The 25843-nt window shown below is 40.0% G+C and overlaps 1 protein-coding gene across 1 annotated transcript in view; it reads right to left on the bottom strand.

Annotated features, from left to right (window-relative positions):
* The window catches only part of LOC145768970 (mitogen-activated protein kinase kinase kinase 4-like), a 202857-nt gene that overhangs the window by 70146 nt on the left and 106868 nt on the right, over window positions 1-25843 (bottom strand). The window contains exons 13-14 of the mRNA XM_082580572.1: window positions 12868-13021; window positions 7157-7245 (exon numbers count right to left, since the gene is read on the bottom strand). Of these exons, the coding sequence (XP_082436698.1) occupies window positions 7157-7245; window positions 12868-13021 (243 nt within the window). The remainder of the gene's footprint in view (window positions 1-7156; window positions 7246-12867; window positions 13022-25843) is intronic.

Below are 25843 nucleotides of genomic sequence, written 5' to 3'. Positions count from 1 at the left end.
TAAGTCAGGAGGCATGATGTCGAAAAGACTAGCCTGCCAATTTTTTTCCTATTGTAATTTGTAAAAAATTGTAATAGTTTTTTGGCGTACAATCTGAAAGGACATTGCATACCATCGGATTACAACTGCTGCTAATCGATGGCTGGATATATTAACCGTGAACGTATTGACTAAATTATGTAACATAAGGATGGTCACAAACTCACAATAAAAAATGACACCGTGAGCTAATGTTGCTGAATGCAAAAATCACTCCGGTTGGTTACATGGGGTTGATTCAAGTAAAGTCTTTTTTGAAAAATAATTGCGCAACAACACCGCAAAGAAAATATACTATTTTACCGAAAAAAGTGCTGCGTGGTCAGTAGCATGTCATGTGGTCTAGAAGGGGTAAGAGAGGCTATATTCCCTCTCCTATCCTCCAACCGCAGAGGCAATAACTAGGCAGTCTGAAAGAAGCAATAACCAGCGCGCTCGCCGCTCCTAAACAATGACGTCAGAGGCAATGCATGAATGGGTGGCAAAATTTAATAAGACCCTCTGTGCCAAAACAACGTTTTGCAAGACACCTTTCATTATTTACTAGGGTGGAGTGAAGCTTTTTTTTTGATTTTCAAAGAGAGTGTTTAAAAAGCTGGCTACGCACATAAAAACAGATCCCAAACATTTTTTAATTGGTTGCACCCAAAACTCAGCCGGCTACCCCCCCTATTTGGGGTCGAGGGGGGTTAAATCCTAAAAATTGCTATAAGTTTTGAACCACACGTGTTAGGGAGATGATATTCATCTTAAAAGAATGGCAAACACCAAGTTTCTATCTGTTGTAAGAGACATATTTGATGTAACTGTAATAGAAATAAAGTTATTTAAAAAAAAAACTGATTTTTTTGCAATTTTGGTTGTTTACACTTTAGTCAGGTTCACTATGTCAAAAAAAGAGTTTTGTTCAAAATTTTTGGAGATTAGCAAACCTATACATTTTCGGAAAGCTTAGATCATGAGGAATCCGAAAAACGTTGATTACATTTGCAGAGATGTCCGCATGGCCGCCATTTTGAATTTTCAAAATGGCCGCCGCAAAATATATATTTTGATATATCTCAGCTCCTAATAAACTTAGAAACTTTATCAAACATGCTAATGCTATGTTTTAAGGGTCAAGAAATCAATTAGAAGTATACCTAGATACTTAGCGTTAACCACTTTGCAATTATCCGCCATATTGCTTTTCAAAATGGCCCAGAAATTATATTTCGTTACATTAATACTTACTAGTTGAAATATAAACTTCACTCAACAATAACATGCTAGTGCTAAGTTATGTTGACTAAGAAATTCATTAGAAGCAAGCTTGCACACCACTGTCATATTTTGGACAAACAAAAAACAATTCAGTTTTCCAACAGCTGTCCTGAGTCTTATTTCCAGCATTGCAATCAACGTAATTTTCGCAGTCTGTCCCACACAGGCACAAGTCGTTGCAGGTCAAGTTGTTCCTTCGACGTGAACATCTCTGGGTTGACCAGCTGGTTTTGCATTGGCATCGGTCAAGCTGAATAGTGGCTTGTGGTGCAGGTAGAATCTTTGTGGTGATAGGTGAAATCCCACTTTCATGCTGATGGTAGCCATGCCGAAGTGGATCAAGGAGCTGTTGCCACATGACAGTGGCTTGGCACCAGACATGACTCTGAACTCGCACGCGTTCAACGTGCTCCTCTAATGCACCAATTGTTGGAGGCAAGTTTTGATTCTCCGCCAAGTTCTTGCAAAACAGGTGCTATTTCAATTCTGGAATGTTGTTTATGTGGACACCCTTCGGGCAGTAGGCTACATCGTGCATTCAAACCTGGCCAGCGTTTCTTTCACAGTCTGAGATAGTGTGCTGTCCTCAGGTAATTGCATTAGTGCACTGATTGTTTCCATTCCTACCTTCAAGTAGGCTACTGAAAGCATGGAATACGGGTTCTGCTTTCGCCTTCTCTTGTCCTAGAGCTCTCCATATTGGCGAGATCACCAGTGTACCTGATAGCATGGAAATAGACGAGTGTTTGCAGAGTTGGTCGTTTTTTGCAACATTAAGGACAAGAACGTCTGTGTCCAGATTGAAGAAGACTAACTGCGCACCAGGACTCCGCTGTGATGCTGATGCTGCGAGGCAGATCATCAAGGTGTCAGCTTCTTCGTGATTGTTCACTTCCAACGTGATATTCCGATTGCTTCTGGTGTGGCCTGACGCTGAAGTTATCACCAGCTTTGGAGAATGCTAGTTGTATCCGATTACTTCTTCAGCAAGATACTGTGTCAAATCTGCTTTCGTTTGGTCGGGACAGGAACCTACTCAGTGGAATGTGCTTGATTCTGGTGTCATCCATGATATGGTATTAGACGGGATCTTTGTCTCTTCGTCGTCTTGCTCTAGTTTTCTGTTTCAAAGAGTCAGACTTGTACGTGTCGAACACCAGAATAATCTCGTCAAACTCTGCTGTCAACGTCATGAGCTTGTCATTGAAGTGTTGGCTAAGATCTTTGACTGTCGTGATGGCCCCGTATTCTTTGTCATCTTCTGGACGACCACCATGCTATTGACAAAGGCAATTTTCTGACTCATGTGCGATCCCGATGGTAACAGTTCTGTATTAGCAGTGTCAACTCTCTGTCCACCCGATGCTGGTTCATGCACATCATGCTCTGTTCCATCAGTTGCAACCAGATGCTGCAGGCAATGGATGAGGTTTGATTTATCAGTGCATGGTAGAACTAACCCATCTGGAGCAAATAGTGCTCTCGGTGTGAGGGTGAACTCATAGTTACCAATAGCCTTCTTCTGGTCAATGTCCCGGCTTGATCTGGATAGGACCATGAAGCGTCCGTAGAGCTCTTTTGTTTCTTACAGATCGACCGACTGGTCATGAACCTTGACTGTTTACTTCTTGTTTCTTGACATGTGCATGGGATTGTTCTGCTTCTTAACTGGTGCCTATAAGCTGACATCACCATTAATGCGTTCTGCAACATCCTCTTTGTAGAGCTGTTGTCCCTGCTCATCGACGGTCTGGATCTGTTTGGCATTTTCTTATGGAACACATGCGTGCGTGATGAAGTTATACAACTCATCACCTTCAACTGCGAATGGATTTCCGTGTAGCTTTTATCTTGTCAACAGCTTCGTGCTCTTTCCTGACAATGGCTGGTTGTACTTCAGGGGGAATTTTTTTTGGAAGAAGTGTCTCCAAACTGCTTATTGCGCTTATCTGAGAGGCGCGACATCTTTGGTGCAGCCAGGAAAAACTGTTGCCGGGCATTCGTGTTGTCATCATCATCATCATCATCATAATCCATCGTCGGTTTGTTCCCCACTAGTGGGGGTGGCCGATTGTTGTCAGAAATGCCAATTAGTCTAGAGCGGACTTTCATCATCTTGCTGAACTGCTCGCATGCACGATCTGCACCAATGGACACAAATGGGATCTCACCCTTGGTAACAGACACATTGTCTTTTTGAAGTTCCCATCAAGTCTCTGGGTGGTTGATCTTCAGGTTATGCATATCTGCAATATACGGTGACCAAAGACGCTTGTACTTTTTCCGATCTAGGACTTATTCACTATTCAGTTCCTCACCAGCTTGCAAATGTAGATTGGGATCTGCATTCCGGGATGCCTCGACAAAGAATAAGATCGTTTCCACACGGTGAACATCGTACATCACTGACTTGAACATCGCATTAGAGGACTTTTCCGTTTCCCATGCTTTCGATTGCTGCATCACATCTTCATCTATGAGGATTCGTTCCAGATGGTCATGAGCAGTCGAGATGGATTTAGGACTACTGTTTCTGTTATCAGATGACGATGTACAATTGTACATGCCTCCTGAACCTTATCTGCTGATCTTGAGCAGATAATCTTCAGATGTGGCTTCTCTGTAAAAAACTGAGGCCAGTTCATACAAAGCTATGTAAGTGTGGATGTGTGCACGAAGAGTTCTCTTGTAGTGCGCTGCACACTTAAGAATTTTTCTTGTGGTCGCAGATCCATACACATCGGCTTCTATCCAGGCATCATCAATCCCAGAGTTCTCTATGGAAGTTCCGAGAGCTCTTAGTGCAGCCATCACAGCATGCAGCTCACCCAATCTGGAAACAATTTCTCTTTTCAGGTCGACCGGTGCGTCTAGCAACTGCACTGCCTTTTCGTAGATTGCAATGTCGAAGGTTATCACAGTTGGGTACCCCTGACCAACGACTAACGTCTTCAGCTGGGACACTTGTAGAATCACAGTTAGCATAGTACGCCACTCGTGAGCAACTTCAGGTAGCTGGGGCAGTGCACCAACGTGAGTGAGTGGTTGGCAAGATGAGATGAGTGACTTGTATCCTGCCCATCCGGGGATCTTGCTCTGCTCATAATTTTCTCTTGCTCTGGACAAAGTAGATGCTGTAACCCACCCTAACTGGGTCAGTTCATATGACTGAGCAACACCTGTTGTGTTGGCCTCAAACCTCCGCGCTCTGTTGTCAAGTTCTGGTTTGGGCTTGGCACATGGCTTAATGCGCACATGATATGGAAGGATTGATAAGTTCTTAGCTGCAGTAAGTTCGAGCTTTGGTGCGACTAGTTCTCCTGGAACATTTGCTTTCTGATACACCGCAGTGATTGTTCCATGTGTGGTACCTTTCCAGTAGGCGACACAAATACGAATAAATACTTTTTTATTTCATTATTTTCATTCTTTATACTTAATTACGGACAAATACTTTTTTGTAGGCGGACAAATACGACGTAACACTGTATATATAATATAAGTAGTAATGTAACGAAATATAACTTCGGCGGCAATTTTGAAAACCAATATGGCGGATAATTGCAAAGTGGTTAACGTTTGGTATCTAGTAGATTTCTTGACCCTTAAAACCTGGGGGGTTTTTTTCGGTCATTTATCGGTCATTGACCAATTTTTTAGCAAAATGTCTGAAAAAAATATAGTCAATTCGGTCAAAATGTCCGAAAAATATATAGTCAATTCGGGTGTTGCAAGGTTGAGTTTTGCTGATGAACGTTGAAGAAAGTTTTCTCAGATAAAACACGACAACGTTTCTCAGCGAAACTTAATGTTGTAGCTCATAGGCGCCTAACTATTTTTTTGGCCGTGGGGGCGAAAGCGTGTTTCATCAGCAGCAACGTAAACTCTAGGGATGACATAATTATGTCGTCACACTAGGATTGCTTTTATTGCCACACTCGGAGTTATCGCTACGTTCGACCTACCGTTAATTATTATAATAAAACTCGACCACTTCGGTTAAGCAAACACATGCCATGCGTCTGCGTAAACTAGCGGTTGACGGACTGCGACTCTTTAAGCTAAGCACAACATAAAGTTTAGCAACGAATTAGATTTATTACCATGAAACAAGAGACGAAAAGGTTTACTAAAAAGTAAAAGGTATACTGTAAATGGAATGACAATGTCTTGAAAATGGAATGCAAATACTAACTTGATTATACGCTTGAAAATGTACCTGTTGAAAGTAAAATCATTCACGTTTACATCAATTCAACAGCACGTCACCTTGAATAAATTTAGAAGTTGCTGACATCCGTAAACAACTCTTGAAAAATAGTTACGGAGAGACGTTTGATTATAGCTCCCTTTTCACTACAATATCGCAACTTATGACTGACCTGCTTTCAACTTTATGACTGACCTGTTTCGTGTTGCAGATGAAACAAAAGATGCGCATATTCCCGCCTTTGATCAGGTTTCTATGGCAATGGTCGTGTGTGCGCCATGCAGTTTGCGCGAGTCCGTTGTTGCGTTGATTATTCCGCATGTGCGCAATGCGGTTTGTACCAGCCCTTGTTGCGTTGGTTGGTGTTTACGTCGTGCCAAGACTTCAAGTTCATTTTCACAGCGAGCGGTTCACTGCCGCGACAATTCACTGCAGAGGTTTCGACTTTCGAAAGCAACATCGAGTCTGTTTGCAAGCGCATAAAGCTAAACGCACGCTCCGTCTACGTAGCAAATTATGTTGTTTTTGAGTGCATTCAACATCTATGACATTGAATCGACACAAAATGGTAGATTTTTGCTATGTCGCAGGCAGCAAAATCAGTCATTTTTACATTGATTCAACGTTTGCAGACGTTAAATCAATGTAAAAATTACAGATTTTGTCTGGTGTGAAATTGTAGTATCCTACTCGTTCTAGTGATCATTTATCGCGAAGCTGTTGCGGTTTGCATTCAAAAAATGTTGTCCTGCTGCCGATCGCTAGTTCATCTATTGTTTTATGTATCAATACAGCATAAAAAGTTGGCGCCTATGTTGTGGCTAGTCCGGAAGTGCAAATTTTGGTTTGTATCAACTACTTGAAAGGAAATATTTTCCTCAGAAAAAATGACCGAAATAAATAAAAAATGACCAAATTTTTTTAAGTCATTTCGGACAAATGACCGAAAAGTATCAGCGAAAAAAAAAACCCAGCTTAAAACATAGAATTAGCATGTTTGATAAAGTTTCTAAGTTTATTCGGAGCCGAGATATATCAAAATATATATTTTGCGGCAGCCACTTTGAAAAATCAAAATGGCGGCCATGGGGACATCTCTGCAAATGTAATCAACGTTTTCGGATTCCTCTTGGTCTAAGCTTTCCGAAAATGTATAGGTTTGCTAATCTCCAAAAATTTTGAACGAAATTACATAACGAACCTGACTACTTGGTCAAATGTTGAGATTTTGCATTAGTATTCGCTTTGTAGCCCAAATTATGGAAACTGTTACTCAGATACTCCTACACGAATTATACCAGACTCTATTTCTATTATAGACTATCAAATTAAGGCTTGTGTGGGATGAAATAGCTTATAGACATGAGCAGTTGCACACTGCACACTCACAGTGACAATAAACAAAACCATAACATTACTATTATTCGTCATTGCAAATGACAAGGAAATTGTGGTCCGAAAGCTAGTGCGAACCGCTATTACCAGTGACCTCGCAGCATCAGGCTAAAACAGGTTGTTAGTATCTACATTGTGAAGTAAGCAACAATCATGCTTTTAAAAGCGGATCCTCAATCTATTGCATATAGCAGCAAATTAATTGCGGGCGCATTGAGTCATAACAAGGTAAACATTGAGTGCAGCAACCTGTGGTGAGGTAGGGGTCTCACATTTCGACGAAAAATGTCTTGTGGAGTTGCAACGCTTGAAGTCGGATTCAATGGGCGATAGGCAATCTGCACAAGGATGAAGTATTTGAGTTGAAACTGAACGTGGTAAATCAATACCAGATTTAAGCCACGCAGAGTACACTAGAACTGTATTGTATATCCGATGCGTGGGATGACGCAACGAATGTGCAAGACAATTGGGGTTTTAACATATTTTCTATTTTGCTATATGGCTCATTTTTAAATGACCTATTGTCTACCGGTCTGCTACTATTTGGAGAAATCCAAATTTGGAGATTTCTAAAATCTCACAGCTGCATCTGTTCATTCAAAGAAATTAGCTTATAATAGAGGTTAATCAAATAAAAAGGTTGTTGTTATTTATTGAGATTAGTTATTTATTGAAATTATTGAGTTAGTTATTGGGAGATTACTGTTATTTTTTTATTCACGAATTAAATAAAGTCTGCCTTTTTCTGAAATTTCTAAAAACTTACAGCTGCATCTGTTTATTCAAAGGATTAGCTTATAATGGAGGTTAATCACAACAAATTATAGCTTCCCCATTAAAACGTAAATTTTTGCAGTGTAGTACTGTGCAATGTGCATGCTTACAAATTTGAAAAGTTTGGATAAAGACTGTGACGCACGACACATCTTAATTTTATGTGAGGAAATATTTTAATTCAAACGTTCAAATATAAATTTTAATTCGCTTATTATTTTTCGCTAAATTTCAATTCAATTTATTTTTCTTTGTCGCAATGCAGAAAAAACGATATTGTGGAAATAAAATACAGTAACAAAACCAACAAAAGGAAAAGGTGGTAAAACGGTAATGGCTTAAGACAGTGCTTTCCAACCGGTGGGTCGCGACCCATTAGATCGGGAAATTACTGCATTATCAATACTGGGATTTACGACAAGTTGCTCCTCGTGCCCCATCCTGTGAGTAACATCTGCACCCAAGCAGATGCCAAACGAAACTTGTCAACCAAGAGCCTCCACCCGGACGGCACGGCTGCAAGGGGCAATGTACAAGTTCAGACGCCCCACCATTCTGCAGCTCAACATAGAAGGCTACACAACAAGCAAGATCAAAGTAGTGGAGCAGCTTGCCCATACCAACCGGGCACTCGTCATCCTCCTCCACGAGACCCACTGCACCTCTGCAGATAGGCTAGCTATTCCCAATTACACGCTAGCCGGGTCTACCTTAAGCAGGCAGCACGGCATTGCCACGTTTGTGCATGAGAGCCTGAAATGGACCTTTGTAGACCAATCTCCAACTGATGCTGAGATTGAGTGGGTGTGCATTTGCATCTCAGACTACAATATTGTCAACATCTACTGTACAAGCCCCCACCCTCGCGAATGTTGCCATCATCCCTCCCAACGTTACCCTCCCCCAGTCTCTACGCTGGCGATTTCAACTGCCAGCACATGGACTGGGGCTACAGCAACACAAGCAGCGATGGAGAATTGCTGTCTGACTGGGCCTCTACAAACCAGCTCTCTTCCAGACAGACGTGTGCTTGAGAAGTTCCCGCGGTCCCAACACCGGCCTTCCCTCATCATCGCCCTAGTGAAACCACACAAGTCTCCAGGGCCGGATAAGATCTGCTCTGAGCTTGTGCTCCATGCTGGCCATGCCCTAAAGTCCTGGTTACGTAGATTCCTCTCTTCCTGCCTGCACCACCTAATAATCCCAAAGATCTGGAGAAGAGCTTTAGTAGTTGCGATCCTCAAGCCTCACAAGCCACCAGAAGGAGTTATCGTCCCATATCCTTCCTCTGTGTTCCTTTCGAGATCCTCGAAAGACTGATCTATGCTCGCGTCAACCCAATCATCGACCCGCTCCTTCCAAAAGAGCAAACTGGGTTTCGGTACGGAAAATCCACTGTAGATCAGGTCACACTCTTAACCCAAGACATCGAGGATTGCTTTGAGGCAAAACAGAAGGCCGGCGCTGTCTTTCTAGATTAGAGGTGACGAACCTGCGGCCCGTCAAAGAATTTTGTGTGGCCCGCAAAACAATTGACAATCGCTCATGCATTAAAGACAAAAGACATCTCAAAGCTGTTTTATGCCTTCACTGGTGCACCTTTCCTTTGCTACAGGTCGTTACAGGTCGAGGCTGACAGATGAAAATCTTAGTGTGCAGTTGAGAGTTGCCACAACGTTTGTTCGACCTAATATTGAACGCTTAGTCAAGCAAAAAAACTTTCTAAAAATCCCCACTAATCAAAAAAAATTCAACGCTTCAATGTTATTTTTTAATATTTTATGCTTCAATGTTGCATTAGATAGCTTCAGCTGCATGATTCGCATGGGCTTTTGTTTGTTGTATGAAAAAGAAATTTCATTAACTGATTTGTTGTTTCGGAGCATACTGGTCGAAACATTTCGTCAACTTGAACAAAAAGGATAGAGCCAAAAAAAGAAGAAATCATACTCATATGAAAGTGAACGCTTAAACTGGAAGAATAAACTTAGAAAATTAAACTGTCTTCAGTGCAAGTACTGTTGCTCTATCTTTTTTGCTCAAGTTGATTTGTTTTTATTTGTACTGTTGTATGTTTCGATTCTGCGTAAGATAATTTCAACTGTATGGGTTTTATTACTTTCATTTGCTGTTTGTTACTTTTCATGGCAGTGTCGATGTTATGGCAGTGAGCACTGCAGCACCAAACAGGTGCACAGTACTCTGCTGAAGCCATAAACAGCGCCCTGCGCACAGTGACCGGATGCCTGCGTCCCACACCATTGGACAATCTCCCCATTCTTGCTGGCATCCAACCCGCTGGGCTTCGTCGCAAAGAAGCCACTCTGTCCCTCGGTCGACGGGCACTGGAGCCTAACCACCTTCTCCACCACAAGATCTCTGCTCTCCCAAATGAGCACCCCCGTTGACTGAAATCAAGACACCCATTTGTGCCAGCCGCTCACCTTCTTATCAACGAAACTGATGTACAAGACATTTCTGCGGCTGCTTGGGCGGACCATAAATGGAGTTCTGAATGGAAGTCAACCGCCAGACTCTATTCGTTCATCCCCAACGCCGACACACGCCCCATCGGTCTAACACTACCAAGACAGGCATGGGTGCGCCTCAACCGTCTCCGTACGGGCGTCGGGCTTTTCTGCTCAACCATGCACCAATGGGGAATGGCCTCTTCCTCCTCCTGTGAATGTGGTGCCGAGGAACAGACCGCAGACCACATCATCAATGACTGCTCCATCTTCAAGCCACCTAACGGAGTGGAAGGTCTGCGTGTCATGGATAATGAAACTAAAGACTGGCTGCTCTCTAGTAGCCTTCCAGTGTAGTCCGGGAACATCGTGAATCTGGGGTGGTAAAAGGATAGACCCTCGGCCCCAAAGGCTCACACGACGACGACGATTACGTAACAATTATGCAACAATGTAACAAATATGTAACAATTAGATGTGTTGTGTCGCATTAACTACTTCAGTACGTACGCCCGTAGTAAAGATGTCATATCTCATCGTGGGTCGCACAATAAAACTTGCATTAAAAGTGGGTCGCGAACTGAAAAAGGTTGGGAAGCACTGGTTTAAGACATGCATACAAAGATGTGCTTCCAAATTGCCCATCTAAAATTGTTACACATGGATCATTACCGCAGTCGACACGTCAGTGGCGAATCTGGCAATCGCTTCCTCAAAACGTAATACATTAACTTTACAAACTTTAAGTTAGTAAACTTTTCTTAAAGTAAATAACTACTTTTCTTTGTCAGATGCATGAAACCGGATCGACTCAACGTTACTAGCATGATCCACCACTGTGACATCACCAATTATACGTTAGGTTAATTTCCTAACCTGCACAATGATCGTTGCTAAACATCAGTATAGCCTATACCGGCAAGTGATCAGCTAATTTACATCTACCTCACTGAAACAATAACCTACCCAAATGATCCTTACAATTTCTTTAAATAAACAGAAGCAGTCGCTGCATTTTCAAGAAATCACCAAATCGTTTTTTTTTTTCGAAAAAGGCTATCTCCGAAAGTGGCATTTCTCCAAATCAGATTCTCCGAAACAGGCCATTCTGATCGTTCGCTGGTTCATGAACACAATCAGTGGTTTAAGTATATTATGTGCAAATGCAGCATGAACCTCGACAATGAGACAAGACAAGCGACCAGGGTCCTATTCTCGGTAAGCAGAGGCAAACAAACAAAAACACCAATGATATAAATATCCATTCAGTGGAATGTAATGTGCAGAAACGTTTATATTAACGATTAAAGTTTAAAATTACACAAGCCAACAAAAAATACGGCAGAAAGGTTAAAGTCATTTTAGGGTAATTCAATACCCCTGATTCCGAAAATGCACTTAGTTTTTTTCGAATTGGTTTTAGTTTTCGAGATACTGTATTTGACAATAAAAATATTTTTGAAATCGTTATCCAAAGCTTTCAATTAGTACATCACTGCTAACCAGTATGATGTCATAATTGCACTTGTCTAGTTCAATTTATTGCTACAGTATTATAATAAGTTCAAAACGCAAGCAAGGTTTGAAATCAACTGTAGATAATGAAAGGGAGTCATGAATTAGTACATAACAAGAAAAATAGCCCCAAAATTATATGCTAATAAATGCAACTTTGCATAGAAAAAGTAGGCCTACTGAAATCGATACTTGTACAAATAAAACTTTCATTCTAAGTCTTTGCTAAGGCCAAGTCTTTACTGGAAGAAGTTTTTATTTTGATCTATAGATTAACATATGGCATAGGCTAATAAAACATGCCTTTGGCAAGAAGGATGTTGTCCTAACAATCCAGATATATTTTACTGCAACCGTGACAAATATATGACGACAAGAGAAAAGAGATTTAGTATGAAGGATTTCATTGGAAATTTTCATTGGAATTCAAAGGATTTCATTATATGGGGTCTGCAAGGCGGCCATTGCGTGGACGTTCTCAGTTCTGTTTTTTCTTTGCTTTTAGGGTTAGTTACCAAGCAAAAAGTCAAATAGAGCAGATTGCATCAAAATCACTACTAGTTCAATAAAAACCTTAACAGCCTGTTTTACCTTAATAGGATCATCAGAAATAACTTATTCAAACAGAATGGTTCGCTAATTGAACAGTTTGCTAGCAGACATCTTACTGTTGCATTGCGCATACCTCACTGCCTCTGCAGTTTGAGCACTTTGGCAAGATGGGTGAAAGTAGCCAAATGTGGTTCCTTGTGTATCACAAGTAAGCAACTAATTTTAATGTAAACGCAATTTATATACTATATTCTTCATTTTGTGTCCTCAGGCTTACTTCACATCGTATTTGCAATGTTACTGGGCCAGTAAACGTTACATAGCTGTTTGTTTGGTTCTAATCAACTTGATTGGTTCCAAATAACATTTATACAACTCAGAAATGTACCTGAGATTACTTTTAATTTTGTCTATGTAATAAAGGACATGACGTTACATCTATGGGCACTCGAAACTGCCAAAAATAATTTTGCTGTATCTCAAAAACTAGAACCGATTCCAAAGAAACAAGTGCATTTTCGGAATCAGGGGCCTCGAAATGACTCTCGCATGTCATGTGTTTTAATTTTTTTTCTATTTTGTTGGCTTGTGTTATGTATCACAAATTAAGTGTAGTTCGTAGTACGATTTATTTGAAACGCTAATCACCTTCAATGATACTTCCATTGGCAATTTTAGATGAGAAGATAGCAGTTGAGGCTGTGTCCAGAAATTCTTGGGTTGTGAGGAACGTTTGCTTGCATATGTCAACGAACTTGCACGAACAGGGAATACATGACATCATGTTTATGTTAGCTGACGCCTGTGCAACCATGAAGGAAGATTAACCCAGCCAAAGTGACACAGTGCAACAGTTGTGTCATAAAAACCAAACATCAACACAATGTGAGATGCGTTCAAAGTTTTTGTAAATTAAACTAACAATGGTAGACCATAACAAAACGAGTTCTACTCAGCCCTCAGCACTACACTATGTTTCGTTAACAATTTCTATGTAGTTTTCACACTAGCCGGTGAAACTTACAATCAACCATGTGTGTATAGTTGTTCCAGACGGTTGTTCGCCTGGTCAAACGTCATGTAGAAACCGTTCGGGTCTACTGAATATTACGTCATGGAAATTCCTAAAACATGAGCCAAAATTGCACCATCGATCGTAAGACCTGTGTCAAACCGGTTTAAACCTGTTTCAGTTTGAAACCTGTTTGGACATGAAATATTGCGTCACACGAACTGCTCTCGTGCCTTTGAGTTATCACAAATTTTTCTGATTCATTCTCGAAGTTGTTTGTTGGAAGTCGGTCGCACATTTAACTGGTTTATTTGGTGCTTGCTAACTGGACAAATTCTCCGTCATTTATCCAAGTAATCTGTATCGTAGTGACAGTTTCAGAGGTGTATCGCGTTGCACCCCATTTCGATAGCCGCGGGCTAATTTTACAGAAATACACTGTTTGAAATAAAGTTCAAGTGTGTGTTTCTTCGGTCATTATATACAGACGAACGGATTCGGGAACTTTATGTTAAAATTTTCCCACGAAGAGATTATGGTTTACCGCTGTGACCAATAGTAGGGATCCCATTTTAGAGCGACTTTTTTAAGAATGACATTTTTTCTTTCATTATGACATCATCTTGATATGCCACCAAGTAATTTTTGCAATTTTGGCCGTATTTCGAAGTTGATAAGAGATAGAGAGCTGGAACTTGTACCAAAATAATCGGAAGGGTAGGTTTCTTATCTGATTACTATACATTGTTAAGTGTTAACTTCTTTAAAAATCAACTTATGTAGAAAGAAACATGTTTTTGTCCATTTTCGTCCAAAGAGCAATAAAAAAAATAGCGTAATATTAGGGGAGATGCAGGACCTATTATTCATTTTTTGATCTCATTTATTCAGCTCATATCAAAATTAGACAAAAATTTTAGAGAATATGGCTAAGGTCAATGTTTATTGACTGTGTAAATATTTTCAGAACATTTACCACAGTAGGACACAACGGTTTAGTAATTTGCATTGTAGCATTATATATAAAATTCTGTTTAAAGGGGCAAGCACACTAAAATAGTAATTTTGCAGCTTCATGTCATCAGTTTATCAGTACGGTACGGTATTACTACTTGATTTTAAGCTAATCAAGATTAGGCTACCCAACCCTGAAGCTGGAGCAGATAAAATTTCTGTAGCTCCAGCTCCAGACATTTAAAAAAAGGCTTCAGCTCCAGAGAAAATGCTTGGCTCCACAGCCTTGAATGTTGCTGCAATAAATTTCAATCTTGTTGTTCGTTTTTGATGTGATTATGTGCTGTTTGTGTTATGGTAGGGTTTGAAATGTTTGTTTTCAAACTGATATTTCAAAATTTTGGTGTAGAAAAGCACCAAAGGAATGCATTGAACATTATAGTACTGGAGGAGTGTTATTAGTTTCATACAGTGAGTACCAAAAATGTATCTACTTTTTTGTGTGCTCAGTACTCAACTTACATGTTCTCAGAGTAACAAAAAATAGATAGAAGTTATTGTTGCACTTGCTAACATATTGGGTTTGGTGCCTTTGAAGCAGAAGCAAGAAAATACATCAGTTAATGCAAATCAAGGGATGCATTAATTTTTTTGGTACACATTGTAGACAAGGTTTGTTTAAATGAAGAAAAGTGGCAGTTAAGACCTCGAAACCATGGAGTTGAGAAAAAAAATTTCACATGTGGTCATAACTACTTATTTCCCGACAAAAAACAATGGTTTCACTATAGGCTGTAAAAAAATGTACACCCTACTCAATACAACAATTGTCATAAGTTATCTTCAATGACGCATTTATCCATCGTTGCATGATCTAACAACAACAGCGTTTCTCAAAACAATAATTATTGCGTTTACTGCGAAAGTTTCCACAGTCCTCAATGTCTTCAGTGCACTGGCGAGCAAGATGACCCATCTTCTTACATAGGAAACACCTCCTCTCCAGACAGTCCTTGGCCAGATGGTACCCGGTCATTTGGTCGACAGGACGTTAGGTCGACAGAACGATTCATTTTAGGGTTTGGGTTAGTTAACTAATCTTAACCCTAACCTAACTCTAACCCTAACTCTAACCCTAACCCTAAAATGAATCGTTCTGTCGACCTAACGTCCTGTCGACCAAATGTCTTGTCAACCAAACGACCGTACACCGGCCAGATGACCTTCTCTGTGACAGTTGTACCAAGCTTTTTCATCAAACGAGCAGCTCCTGGCTATGTGTCCAATCTTCCCACAACGTCTGTTTTCCGAATGTCCGCCGTCAGCAACGCACTCCCTGGCGAAGTGTCTGCGTCTATCGCATTTATAGCAAACCCCAAATGGTCGTCGCCTGCCTCCTCTCCTCGGTTCTTCGCGCTCGTAGTATTCGCAATCGTGAGATCATCGCTGATTATATCTGCAGAATAATCTCGAGCAAAGTGACCATTCTTGCCACAAGAATAACAAGTACTGTAACTTCAGAATCTCTCTCAGTAACATTTCCGATTATAAGATCAACTAAAGGGTTTTGTAAACATAACGTTTTCACAGTCCCACTACAATACGGAGTTTCGATATATATCCTTACTAACGGTCCTTGGATTAAAGTGTTATTTATCGACATCACATGGCCAGTTTTTCCCGTTAACTGACTGTCTTTTACTAAATCTCTCCTCACAATCATACTCGTAGAACCAGAATCGAGTAAAACTTTTACCTTTTAGTTTCCAACTGTCCCAGTCACTACTGGCAGGTAATCTTCAGGTATTATTTTTTCGCAAGCATTTTTTTTCGTCATTCCCGTTTTCTTCTCCAACTGATCATCTTTATCCGGTCTCTCCTCCCCAAGTGGTGGTTCATGAATGATTATTGCACAACAGCATCGATAAACACTTTGTCCATGTTTTTCCCGTTCTTTCCAGACTGATTGGATAGGGAAAACGACTTGTCCTTGCATTCCTTTGCAAATCTTGATGATTTCTGTTAGGCTTACTCCGGCAGTTGATAGCCTTATGACCTAAGCCATTACAGTTAAAACAACGTATTTCTCTTGGAACAGCACCTCCTTTAAAATTATTTGTTTGCTCCTTGTCATTATAGCATAACTATGTCTCTTCGATCGACAACTTGTCATCATGAGCAACTAAATACTGTTCCGCCATACTGGCTATATCTTCTAGAGCAGTGGTTTTCAACCGGTGGGCCATGGCTCACTAGTGGGCCATGGAAAGATTTTGAGGTGGGCCACAGACCTATTTAAAAATTTGCAAAAGTTAGTGAAAAATTTTGTTTCATTTGTGTTACTATATATAGTTAATTTTACACTTGTGTGTTTTGTTTAGTTGTTTTGATTGTAGCAACAATGAATGGTGCTGCTGTAATTTGCTGCAGAATGGCAATTTTCATTCTAATTATTGAAATAATAACTTTGGTGGCGTGATGTAATCAATGCCGTCTGTTGCATCATATACGAACGTTAATTTTAAGCAACTACAACAGTGTGGTTCTTGTAGGGAGCCACTTGGCTCCGATAGGAGAAATTTTTAACTTAAAGGGAGAAATAATCGTGTTGAAAAGAATTGGGAAGAAATGTAAATCAAATGTAAATTTATCTAAATAATCTATTGAAATGGTTAATTTATTTATGACTGAGCACATAGTTTTAGATCAACGTCGAGTTTTTACAACACTTTATAATGTAATAGACCACTTTGTGATTACCATCAAGTCACAGCCAAACTGAAAGCGGCAGCCTACTGAAATTTGTGCAGATCTGTATTTAGTACTTTTTTGTGAATTATTGTGGGGAGAAATTGACAATAGCTGTGTCTTTCAAAGAAGGAATACGGCATTAATGTTGAGAACCACTGTTACTACAAGTTGGTCAATAACGTTCAGAAGCACGCATCTCATTGATGCACGATATAATCTGTTTTGGAACATTTTCTGCTGCTTTTTTAAATCTATTTTGCAGTTTTTTCTTGCATACACAATTAATGGGCCATAAGAATTTTTGTGCAACAAAATGGGCCACAAAAGAAAAAAGGTTGAGAACCACTGTTCTAGAGTCTTTGGACTTCTCTTCATTAAATAAATAGAAAGGTCTTTTGAACATGACTCTGTGAATTGCTTCTTAACTATTAGGTTTGCTAATCCATCTAGCGATTGTTCAGACCCCGAAAGTTCAAACCATTTTAACAAAAGGTTTCTTAGACGTTCAAAAAACTGACCTGGGCTTTCATGTTGCTGTGGTTTTGCTTCACGGAATCTTTGACAATATCCATACTTGGTAAAATTGTAACGTTTAAACAGAGCTAACTTCAATCTGTCATAGTCCATTGCATCTTCTTGGGAAAGTCTTGAATATACATCAAGGGCTTGCCCCGATAACAACATGCTTAATTGAGTAGCCCACATCGACTTCCCCAATTTGGCTATTGTAGCATATCGTTCAAATCTTAACAAATAACTATCTAAATAACTATTTTTCCTCTACAAACGGTGGCAAATCTGGTCGTCTAACTTGCGCCACAGTAACATCTCGAATATTATTGTTAATAGAAATAGATCGCTCACCAATAGCCATTTTTTGTCTTTCTAAATCAAGTCTTAACTTCTCCAATTCATGTTGCGCTCTTCTCTCTTCAGCTTAGCGTTGTGCTCTCTTCTCTTCAGCTTCACGTTGGGCACTCTTCTCTTCAGCAATACGGGCTCTCTTCTCTTCAGCTTCACGCCGGGCTCTCTTCTCTACAGCTTCTGCTTCGCGCTGTGATCTCTTCTCTTCAGCTTCAAGTTCTGCTTTCCTTATTTCACGAGCAGCTCTTCTCTCTTCTCTTTCGTCAGCCTATCGCTGAGCTTTTTGGTCTATTATCTTGTGATATGCTTTTATCACAAACTGACTTCTCATTGCCACTCAACCCCATTCGTTTTGCCATGCTCCATAAGTTTTCGATCATCTCATTTTCAACGGTATCCGTCATTTTGACAGCTTGTTGTTGATGTATTGTTCTTTCGGTTGTGTTCCCGAACAAGTCCCCAGAATGTCACGATTGTTTCTATCTCTTACCAGGAAAGAGACTTGGAAAGGATTAATGCCGTAGTTTAATGGGATATCACCGAAAAGCAGTCAATTAAATGTCGAATACTTCTACTAGTGAAATGATATATAAAAATACTTGAAGGACTCCAACGAACAGCTCAACACTTCCAGCAAATAATCAAAGTAACAATAAACAGCAATAAATTCCAACACTTATAATTCTTTTGAGAAAAATGTGAACACTGTAATATTAACGACGACCTTTTAGAGTACATGTTAATTCAAACAGAAAATGATTGGTAGTGTCTGTTAAGCCAGGACCTTTGAAATTCTTCCTTTGAAACCTTTGAAATTCTTCTGTTGTATATCGCGATTTCGGGTATTGAACCCTCTTCAGCACAACTTTATCAACAGCAATTCACTTTAGAAAATGACTAAAAATGTTATGTGGTTGCCAAGAAACAAATTAGTCTGCGAAATTAGTCTACGAGCAGTAATAATGACAATTTTTATGCAAATTATGAAGGTAATTAGGTCATACATTATAAAAGTGAAGTGACAAACATTAGGAAAAGATTTTTTTTAAATAATTAGTTAGAAGTATCTTGCATCCGCTAGTTCGGATCATGTAGGCTATCAGGAGGCTGGCTTGACTTGTCCCAGGGTTTAGTGTATGTCAGCTTGACTGACCCCATTGTTTGTTGTTTACATTTAAATACTTCGCCGAATGCTTAATATTTTCGTACTTTTTATTGATGCAACTGTCAAAAATTTCCTAATGTTTGTCACTTTTCTTTTACAATGTATGATCTAATTACCTTCATAATTTGCATAAAAATTGTCATTATTACTGCTCGTAGACTAATTTCGCAGACTAATTTGTTTCTTGGCAACCACATAACATTTTTAGTCATTTTCTAAAGTGAACTGCTGTAAATTTTACTGTACTATGCTGTTGATAAAGTTGTACCGAAGAGGGTTTAATACCCGAAATCGCGATATACAACAGAAGAATTTCAAAGGTTTCAAAGGAAGAAATTCAAAGGTCCTGGCTTAATAGACACTACCAATCATTTTCTGTTTAAATTAACATGTACTCTAAAAGGTCGTCGTTAATATTACAGTGTTCACATTTTCCTCAAATTTATTGATGCTTTTGTATCTGCTTTACGCGGATCCTCGATTGACTTTACGTTGATACGGGTTTAAACTAATCGCACCCTTTTTTTTCTTATAATTCTTAATCAACTTTGTGATTCACTCACAGCTTCTCATATGATTCTAATTTCGATCACAATTTAGAATAGCACCAGCTCTCTTCTACACATATTCAAATTTCTTCTCATCGCTGAACACAAGGTTTGGCAGCGTGCCGCCTTCAATGTGTGAGAGCAGAATTCTTGCTCTGGAGAGACGTTTCTCAATGGTATTGGCATTCAGCAACTGTTTCTTCATGTGTTTTAATGGGCTCATCTTCAAATCCTTCTTGAGAACTGTGAACATGGTTTCATACTCCATCGGCCACGTTCGCCTCCTGAGCCAGTTTTTGAATGGATCTCTTGGGATTTCTTCACACCTTTTCTCTGGTTGCTTTTATCAATTTCGAAGTTCTGGCACTTCGAGGGTGACCTTGGCCAGGTTGATTTTGGACATTTCCAGTTTGTTTTGGCGTTTTAAGAATTTTTAAGTCCTTACAAAAATCACTCCTTAACTTGCCGGATTTGAAGAGCTCTACAATAGCTATACTTTTATTCAAATTTTCATTCAAAGCCCATAAAATTTAGGACTAAAAAATATAACATAGGCGCCGACTTTTCAAAAAACCTTGGGGGGCGAGAAAGGTGATGACGTCATAACCATAACGCTATTTTACTCAATTAAAATAGTCTTTGATTAAGCTTAGTGTCTTGTTAATATTGACACCTAGGTCGCAAACCGAATTTATTAGAACCACTGCTTGAAACACAATTAGTTTTACGCATGCAGTACGCCTAGTCGTAAAAATTTTGATATTGTTAGCTCATAATTGGAACAGTTGGAAAACAAGCCGATTCATTTCCTTTTCGTGCTAGTGAATAACAACGATCAAGACAGTGAAGTTATCGAAATAAAACGCAAAAAATCATGATCTCAAGCAGATTGGAAACCTGCCATCAGTTTTATTAACCTCGTTTTACTAATTACTTACCTTCAAAGCGTTAACAACGGCGAAGTGTTTTCTCTTATGTTTTTTATCGAAAGTCTTTATAGTCTTTTATCGAATACCGTATACTCGAGTATAGGTGGAGATGTTTGCAAGTCATTTTCACTTCAAAAAGACAGGTTCAACTTATACACGGGACAAGCTTGGCAGTTTTCAAAATGAACACATTTTTGCTATGGCAAAATTATTGCCGACGTAGATTACGGAGTGTGTAATGGCGTCGGTCAAACTAAAGTTTTGAATACGTTTATTTGCAGTGATTCAAACTTAACGATTTCTTGTCAATTTTAAACTTTATGCACTTGTTGAGCAATATGCAAAGCTCAGGAGGCATAACAGCAGAAAGAGCTGTTTTAAGAGATCATTTTTTTTATTTTTGCGTGTAGGATATAATTGTTCTAATTACGTAACATTCCATGATCGTTGAAGTCGATGTCAAACCTTAGCGGCCGCATAAAACAATGATGTCAGGTTAGCTAGGTGATAATAGCGGTAAGAGACGTCGTTAATGCAAGCAATATCTGCAACCAAGACCATTAAACACCTTTTCTTTTATCGGTTTTTGATTTAATTCTCACACATTGCGAACAAAACAATGCGTTCTGTTGAATCATAATTGATCTCACAGGGGGAAGACCTCGTTGAAAATAGCGCGTCTAATTTAGCTGGTTTACTATTGCAGTGAATAGTTAGGCCTACGTGACTATTTCAGCAGCGTAAGTTACTCTACCATCTACTTTGAAATTTCCATACCATATGAGAAACCCATGCGATCAACTACTGTTTTGCGGGCAAGAGCAACGTAGGCTGTTTTTTGCTGTCGGCATTCTTTAAGTCCGTTTAACTTTAAATGATCTAAGTCTCTTTCGCAAAGTGTTTTATCTTTGAAACACCACTTGTAATAACCATTTTTGGTGCCCCTCAACCATAAATTTACGGGAGGCGCCGCCTCCCCGGAAGTCGGCGCGTATGATTGAGAGATATTCAACATATTAACATTGTAACGCTAAATATTGAAGCTAAATAGAGTTATTTGAAGATGTAACATTAATTATTGATGACCTTGTATAGAATTTAAAAATTATCTTTAAAATGTGTTACATAATTTTGTATGTTTTCTAGAATCTAGATCAGACATGGGCAAGCTACGGCCCACAGGCCAAATCCGGACCGTTGGGTTGTAACATTAAATCTGGCCCTCCTGATATTGGCGGAAACGAATGCTTTAACGGTTAACCCAGTTCCTTACTAGTTTTTCTAATGCACAAACAATCATTCTATCTTATTGAAATTTTGTTATGTAGGGTCTATGGTTTATTGTTATGTCAGTACATGTCACAACTAAGCATTGTTAATTTGGCTTATTGTTTCGTCACAGTTGAACATTGTTGAAACTTTGTTTATCACATGATTGATCTGTCGTAGCTGGCAGCAGGGCTAGCCTAGCAAAATTGTTAATCTTGCAAAAAGTTAACCTCCAGATTTACAGAAAAGCTTCTTTAGTAAAGTTTTCGAAGCTTTGTGAGTGTCAAACTTAATCAAGTTATGCTTACATCTAGTAACAGTTTCCGTGTGAAAGCTAAATAAGGTTTTCTGTTACTAACTATACTCACATGGCCCACATGTCAAAGATTAAAAAGTTTTTGGCCAGTGGTCCAAAAAGCTTGCCCACCTCTGATCTAGACGATACCACGTCAACAAATTAAAAAAAATAAGATTAGCAATAATATTCAGCGCTAATGAATTGGTAGTCAAAATGACTACTTTGGGCATCTAGTATTAAATGGTTGTGCAACAGAAACCTTGATAAAAGTTCGTTACTTAAATAGATTATTGCAATTCATATATTTATGTAGTGTACTGGTAAATACTATTATGCTGATTGTAGTAGGTAGATGTGTAATGCTTGGTTATGTGTAACTCAACTAATTGCAGTTATACCCAGGCTATAATTTAATTATTTGTACCTACATGCAGTTGGAAGTTTGGAAATTGCATGAAGAAAGCTGAAAGAAATAAAGTCAGCAAGACAGCAACATCCGTTCACGATCAGGTGGAACGTCATTAAGACAATGGGAGTTCCATGACATGATGAGTTTTGTGGATTCATTTATAGTCCAGTCAAAATACGGTTTGACCCTGAACAAATTCCAAGAAAGCGTTTTATGATAAAAGACTAAAAGTTTACCAAAAATTGATTACCACAAAGGTTCTAACTATGACGTCATAAGACGATGACAGCCATCGCACTAAAAATAACCAATATTTCTTTATTTCAAAGCTGTAGGTTACAGAAGAGTTTGCATTTTTTATACTGTATATTTTGATTTAACAATTTTTATACAAAGTTTTATACTAACTACATGGACAGGCGAGGTCATGACCTCATCAATGACGTCATGACATACATGTACATTTCTAAAAATTATAGAATACACAGTGCATTTTAATAGTCACTATTTTTATCATCAGACAATGCTTCCTCACTCATATTGTCACAATGCCCTTCTTGACATGGTCCGCATACCCGTGAACAGATAAGTCCGTTGCAAGTGCACCGAACTGTACTACAACCACGAGAACAATTGCAGTGAATTATTTTCAAAAGTGTTTCTGGCGCAGGTGAAGTATCCATCATCACTGGAACTAGACTGTTGTTCTGCAATTCCCATCCCCATTCAGTAGTGTCCATGGCCTCACCATTGTCCATCCAAAGCATTAATTGGAGGTAACTCCGAAGGGCATGATACTTTGTTGCAGAGGAGGTTGGTGGCAGTCGTTCAGGTGTAACAAAGCTGTTGGCTAAACCAACTTTTTGGCAGAGACTAGAATACCTCATTGCAGACAGCTGTCTCCAGGTTTGCCCCCGAACAATGCCACCATCGCTTTATACCCAGCGTCTTCAATCTCAGCTATGTTTTTCTTAGATGTGGAAAACATCGTAGCACAGCTATTTAAGACAGAGTCTTCCTTCAAAACCTTGTGTAGAGCGAGTTTTTTTCCGATTCCAAAAACCGCGGAAGTGGTATCGTATCTCGTGAATGCATGCAGGAACAGAAGACTGCCGCAGACATCGTTTCCAAGCAACTTCTTCATAACCTTAATGTCGTATACTGTTGCAGGACTCCCTTTATCCAAGTAGAAATAAAGCTTGTTGCCATCGCTGGTTGACGCGTGATGAAGTAACAACACTAATAGATCTGTATCTTTGCCAATGAGACTAGTACTTTTGTTGGATGACATTGACACTGCTGCCTTAACAATCTCCACATCTGCATCCCCCTCTGATTGTATTACGTGACAACCTTTGTCCTTCATGCGTTGTGAAATGAGATTGATACGAGACTGTTTGTTCTCCACATTCGAAAGGAAATCCTCGTTTTTCCCGACAAATTTCGTTCCTTCAGCAATGTTCACTTTGTTACTTGTTCGATTTTTGCGCCGTCTCTGATGGGTAATGTCCTTAGTGTTTGGTTCTCCAATGGGCAATGTAACCATCAAATACTATCGTAGCCTTACCATATTGCTTTACTGTGAAAGATGCATAGTCGTCAGCGATTGAACAATATGTCTTTCCTTCTGACCACTTCAGTCGATGGAGAAGAGAACCTCCGTCAAGAACATTATGTTCCACTTCTGGTACATCCTTGAGTACTGCGTCATCTGAACTCTGTTCTTTTATAGCAGCCATCAGTTGTGCTTTGTTTGGTTTGCGTAAAAGATGTTTTGCCTCAAAGAGGGATGGTGGGTGTGGTGAAAGTTCATAGGCCATCACCTCATCAAGGGAAAGATGAGCAGTTTGAGACACCACAAGAAACCTTTGGAACAAAAGAGCGGGGTCTATTGTTTTGTCCATAGCAACGTCAATTGCCACACTAGATGCCAGGGTCTTGGCTTTCATTGACCGCTTGTACTTAACTGAAAACAGTAATTGACCCTCCATTGTTGCCACTATTTCTCTGCCAATGGTAAACAGGTTATGGACATTCACATCCTTATTTGCATTGACCCCGGTGATAATGTTGCGAAGAGACACTTCATCAGAAAAAGGTGAAAAGGTCTCGAGTTTATCTGCAATTTTCTCCAGGTCTTCACGATCTCTTCTCGTCCTTGACGTTCTTGCCTCCTTGTGTTGTTCACTAGTGACAAAGCTCTGGCGAGTGAAACCCTGCATTGTATCACTGTAGGAAGAGGACACCGGCACAGACAGAGTCCACAAGGCCCTCTGATGTTCAGACATTCCACTTCCTCTGGTGAGTCCTCCTGCAGTTTTTAGGGAGCGCATCAGAGCTTGCTCGATGACTAGGTCGCAACCCAAGCCTGCCCAGTACTGATCAGTACGCCTTTTAACATGCAAGCCATTCATAAATCTATGGAACACTGATGGCATATCATCTTCCAGAGTGGTCATTGACTGGAGGTAAAGGTAGGCGAACTTCACATAGTTCCCATGCCCAGCAGCTGCAAAAATGGGCAAACATTCGGCTACAGCATGAAGGTGCATTAGCCAGGATCCTGTACGGCCTCGGCCTCGAGGCCTGTATCGGCCTCAATAAGCTCCCTTGCAATGTCTACCATCTGTTGGTAATTCAGCTATACTTTACTGGTGCGAGAGTGAGCGGATAATCCATTTCTTTTGGTGGACAAGAGGTGGACAATTTCACTAAGACAGGTAAAAGTGATGACCGAATTCAAGTCACTGTCCCCTGTCAGTGTCCGAGCATACAACTGCTCAAGTTCTTGCAACAGGTCTGCAAAACCGGGATGGTCGCAAAGTACTTTGTCTGCAACTTGCTGTGTAAGACACTGATCAAGGAGGAGATGGCCACGAACTGCACGCTGAAATGCCTTTCCAGTCATGATGTGTTGCACAGCATTGTCACCGTAAATTGTTCCCAAGATCTCTTTGATTCCACTCCCATCCAACAACGTTCCTATGGCACCCATAAGATTCATCAATGTGTGGAAGCTCCCGAGCATCAGGACAACATCTTGAACCGGGCTGTCTTCAGGCACCTCGTCTTTGATTTTTGACGCTTTCCAGTAGAGTGGCTGATCGAATGTAACAACTGCAGCGGAGCGGTGTTTATCAGCAAGTTTGCACAGATACTCAAGAGTGGAGAAGATGCATGACTTGTCTCCGGAATACATGTCAATGATGGGCAGGAAGATTACCGTAGACGACCCCGGATGATCACAGTCTTTATGTAGCATGTGCATCATTCCATTTCAGCTCGGTGCAGGCTGTCTGAAGCGGAAAGACATCTCCCACAATACATCAACCCGATGGTCAATGGCGTTGAGAAATGGCAAGGGCTTGAATGTTATGTTTCGGCGAGTGTGCTTTGCGAAACGGTATTTCCTTACATCAACTCTG

Source organism: Aplidium turbinatum, chromosome 4 (assembly GCF_918807975.1).
Source record: "Aplidium turbinatum chromosome 4, kaAplTurb1.1, whole genome shotgun sequence".
Taxonomy (NCBI): Eukaryota; Metazoa; Chordata; class Ascidiacea; order Aplousobranchia; family Polyclinidae; genus Aplidium; species Aplidium turbinatum.
Note: the sequence above shows the minus strand (reverse complement) of the source record. Positions and strands in the feature narration are given on the sequence as shown.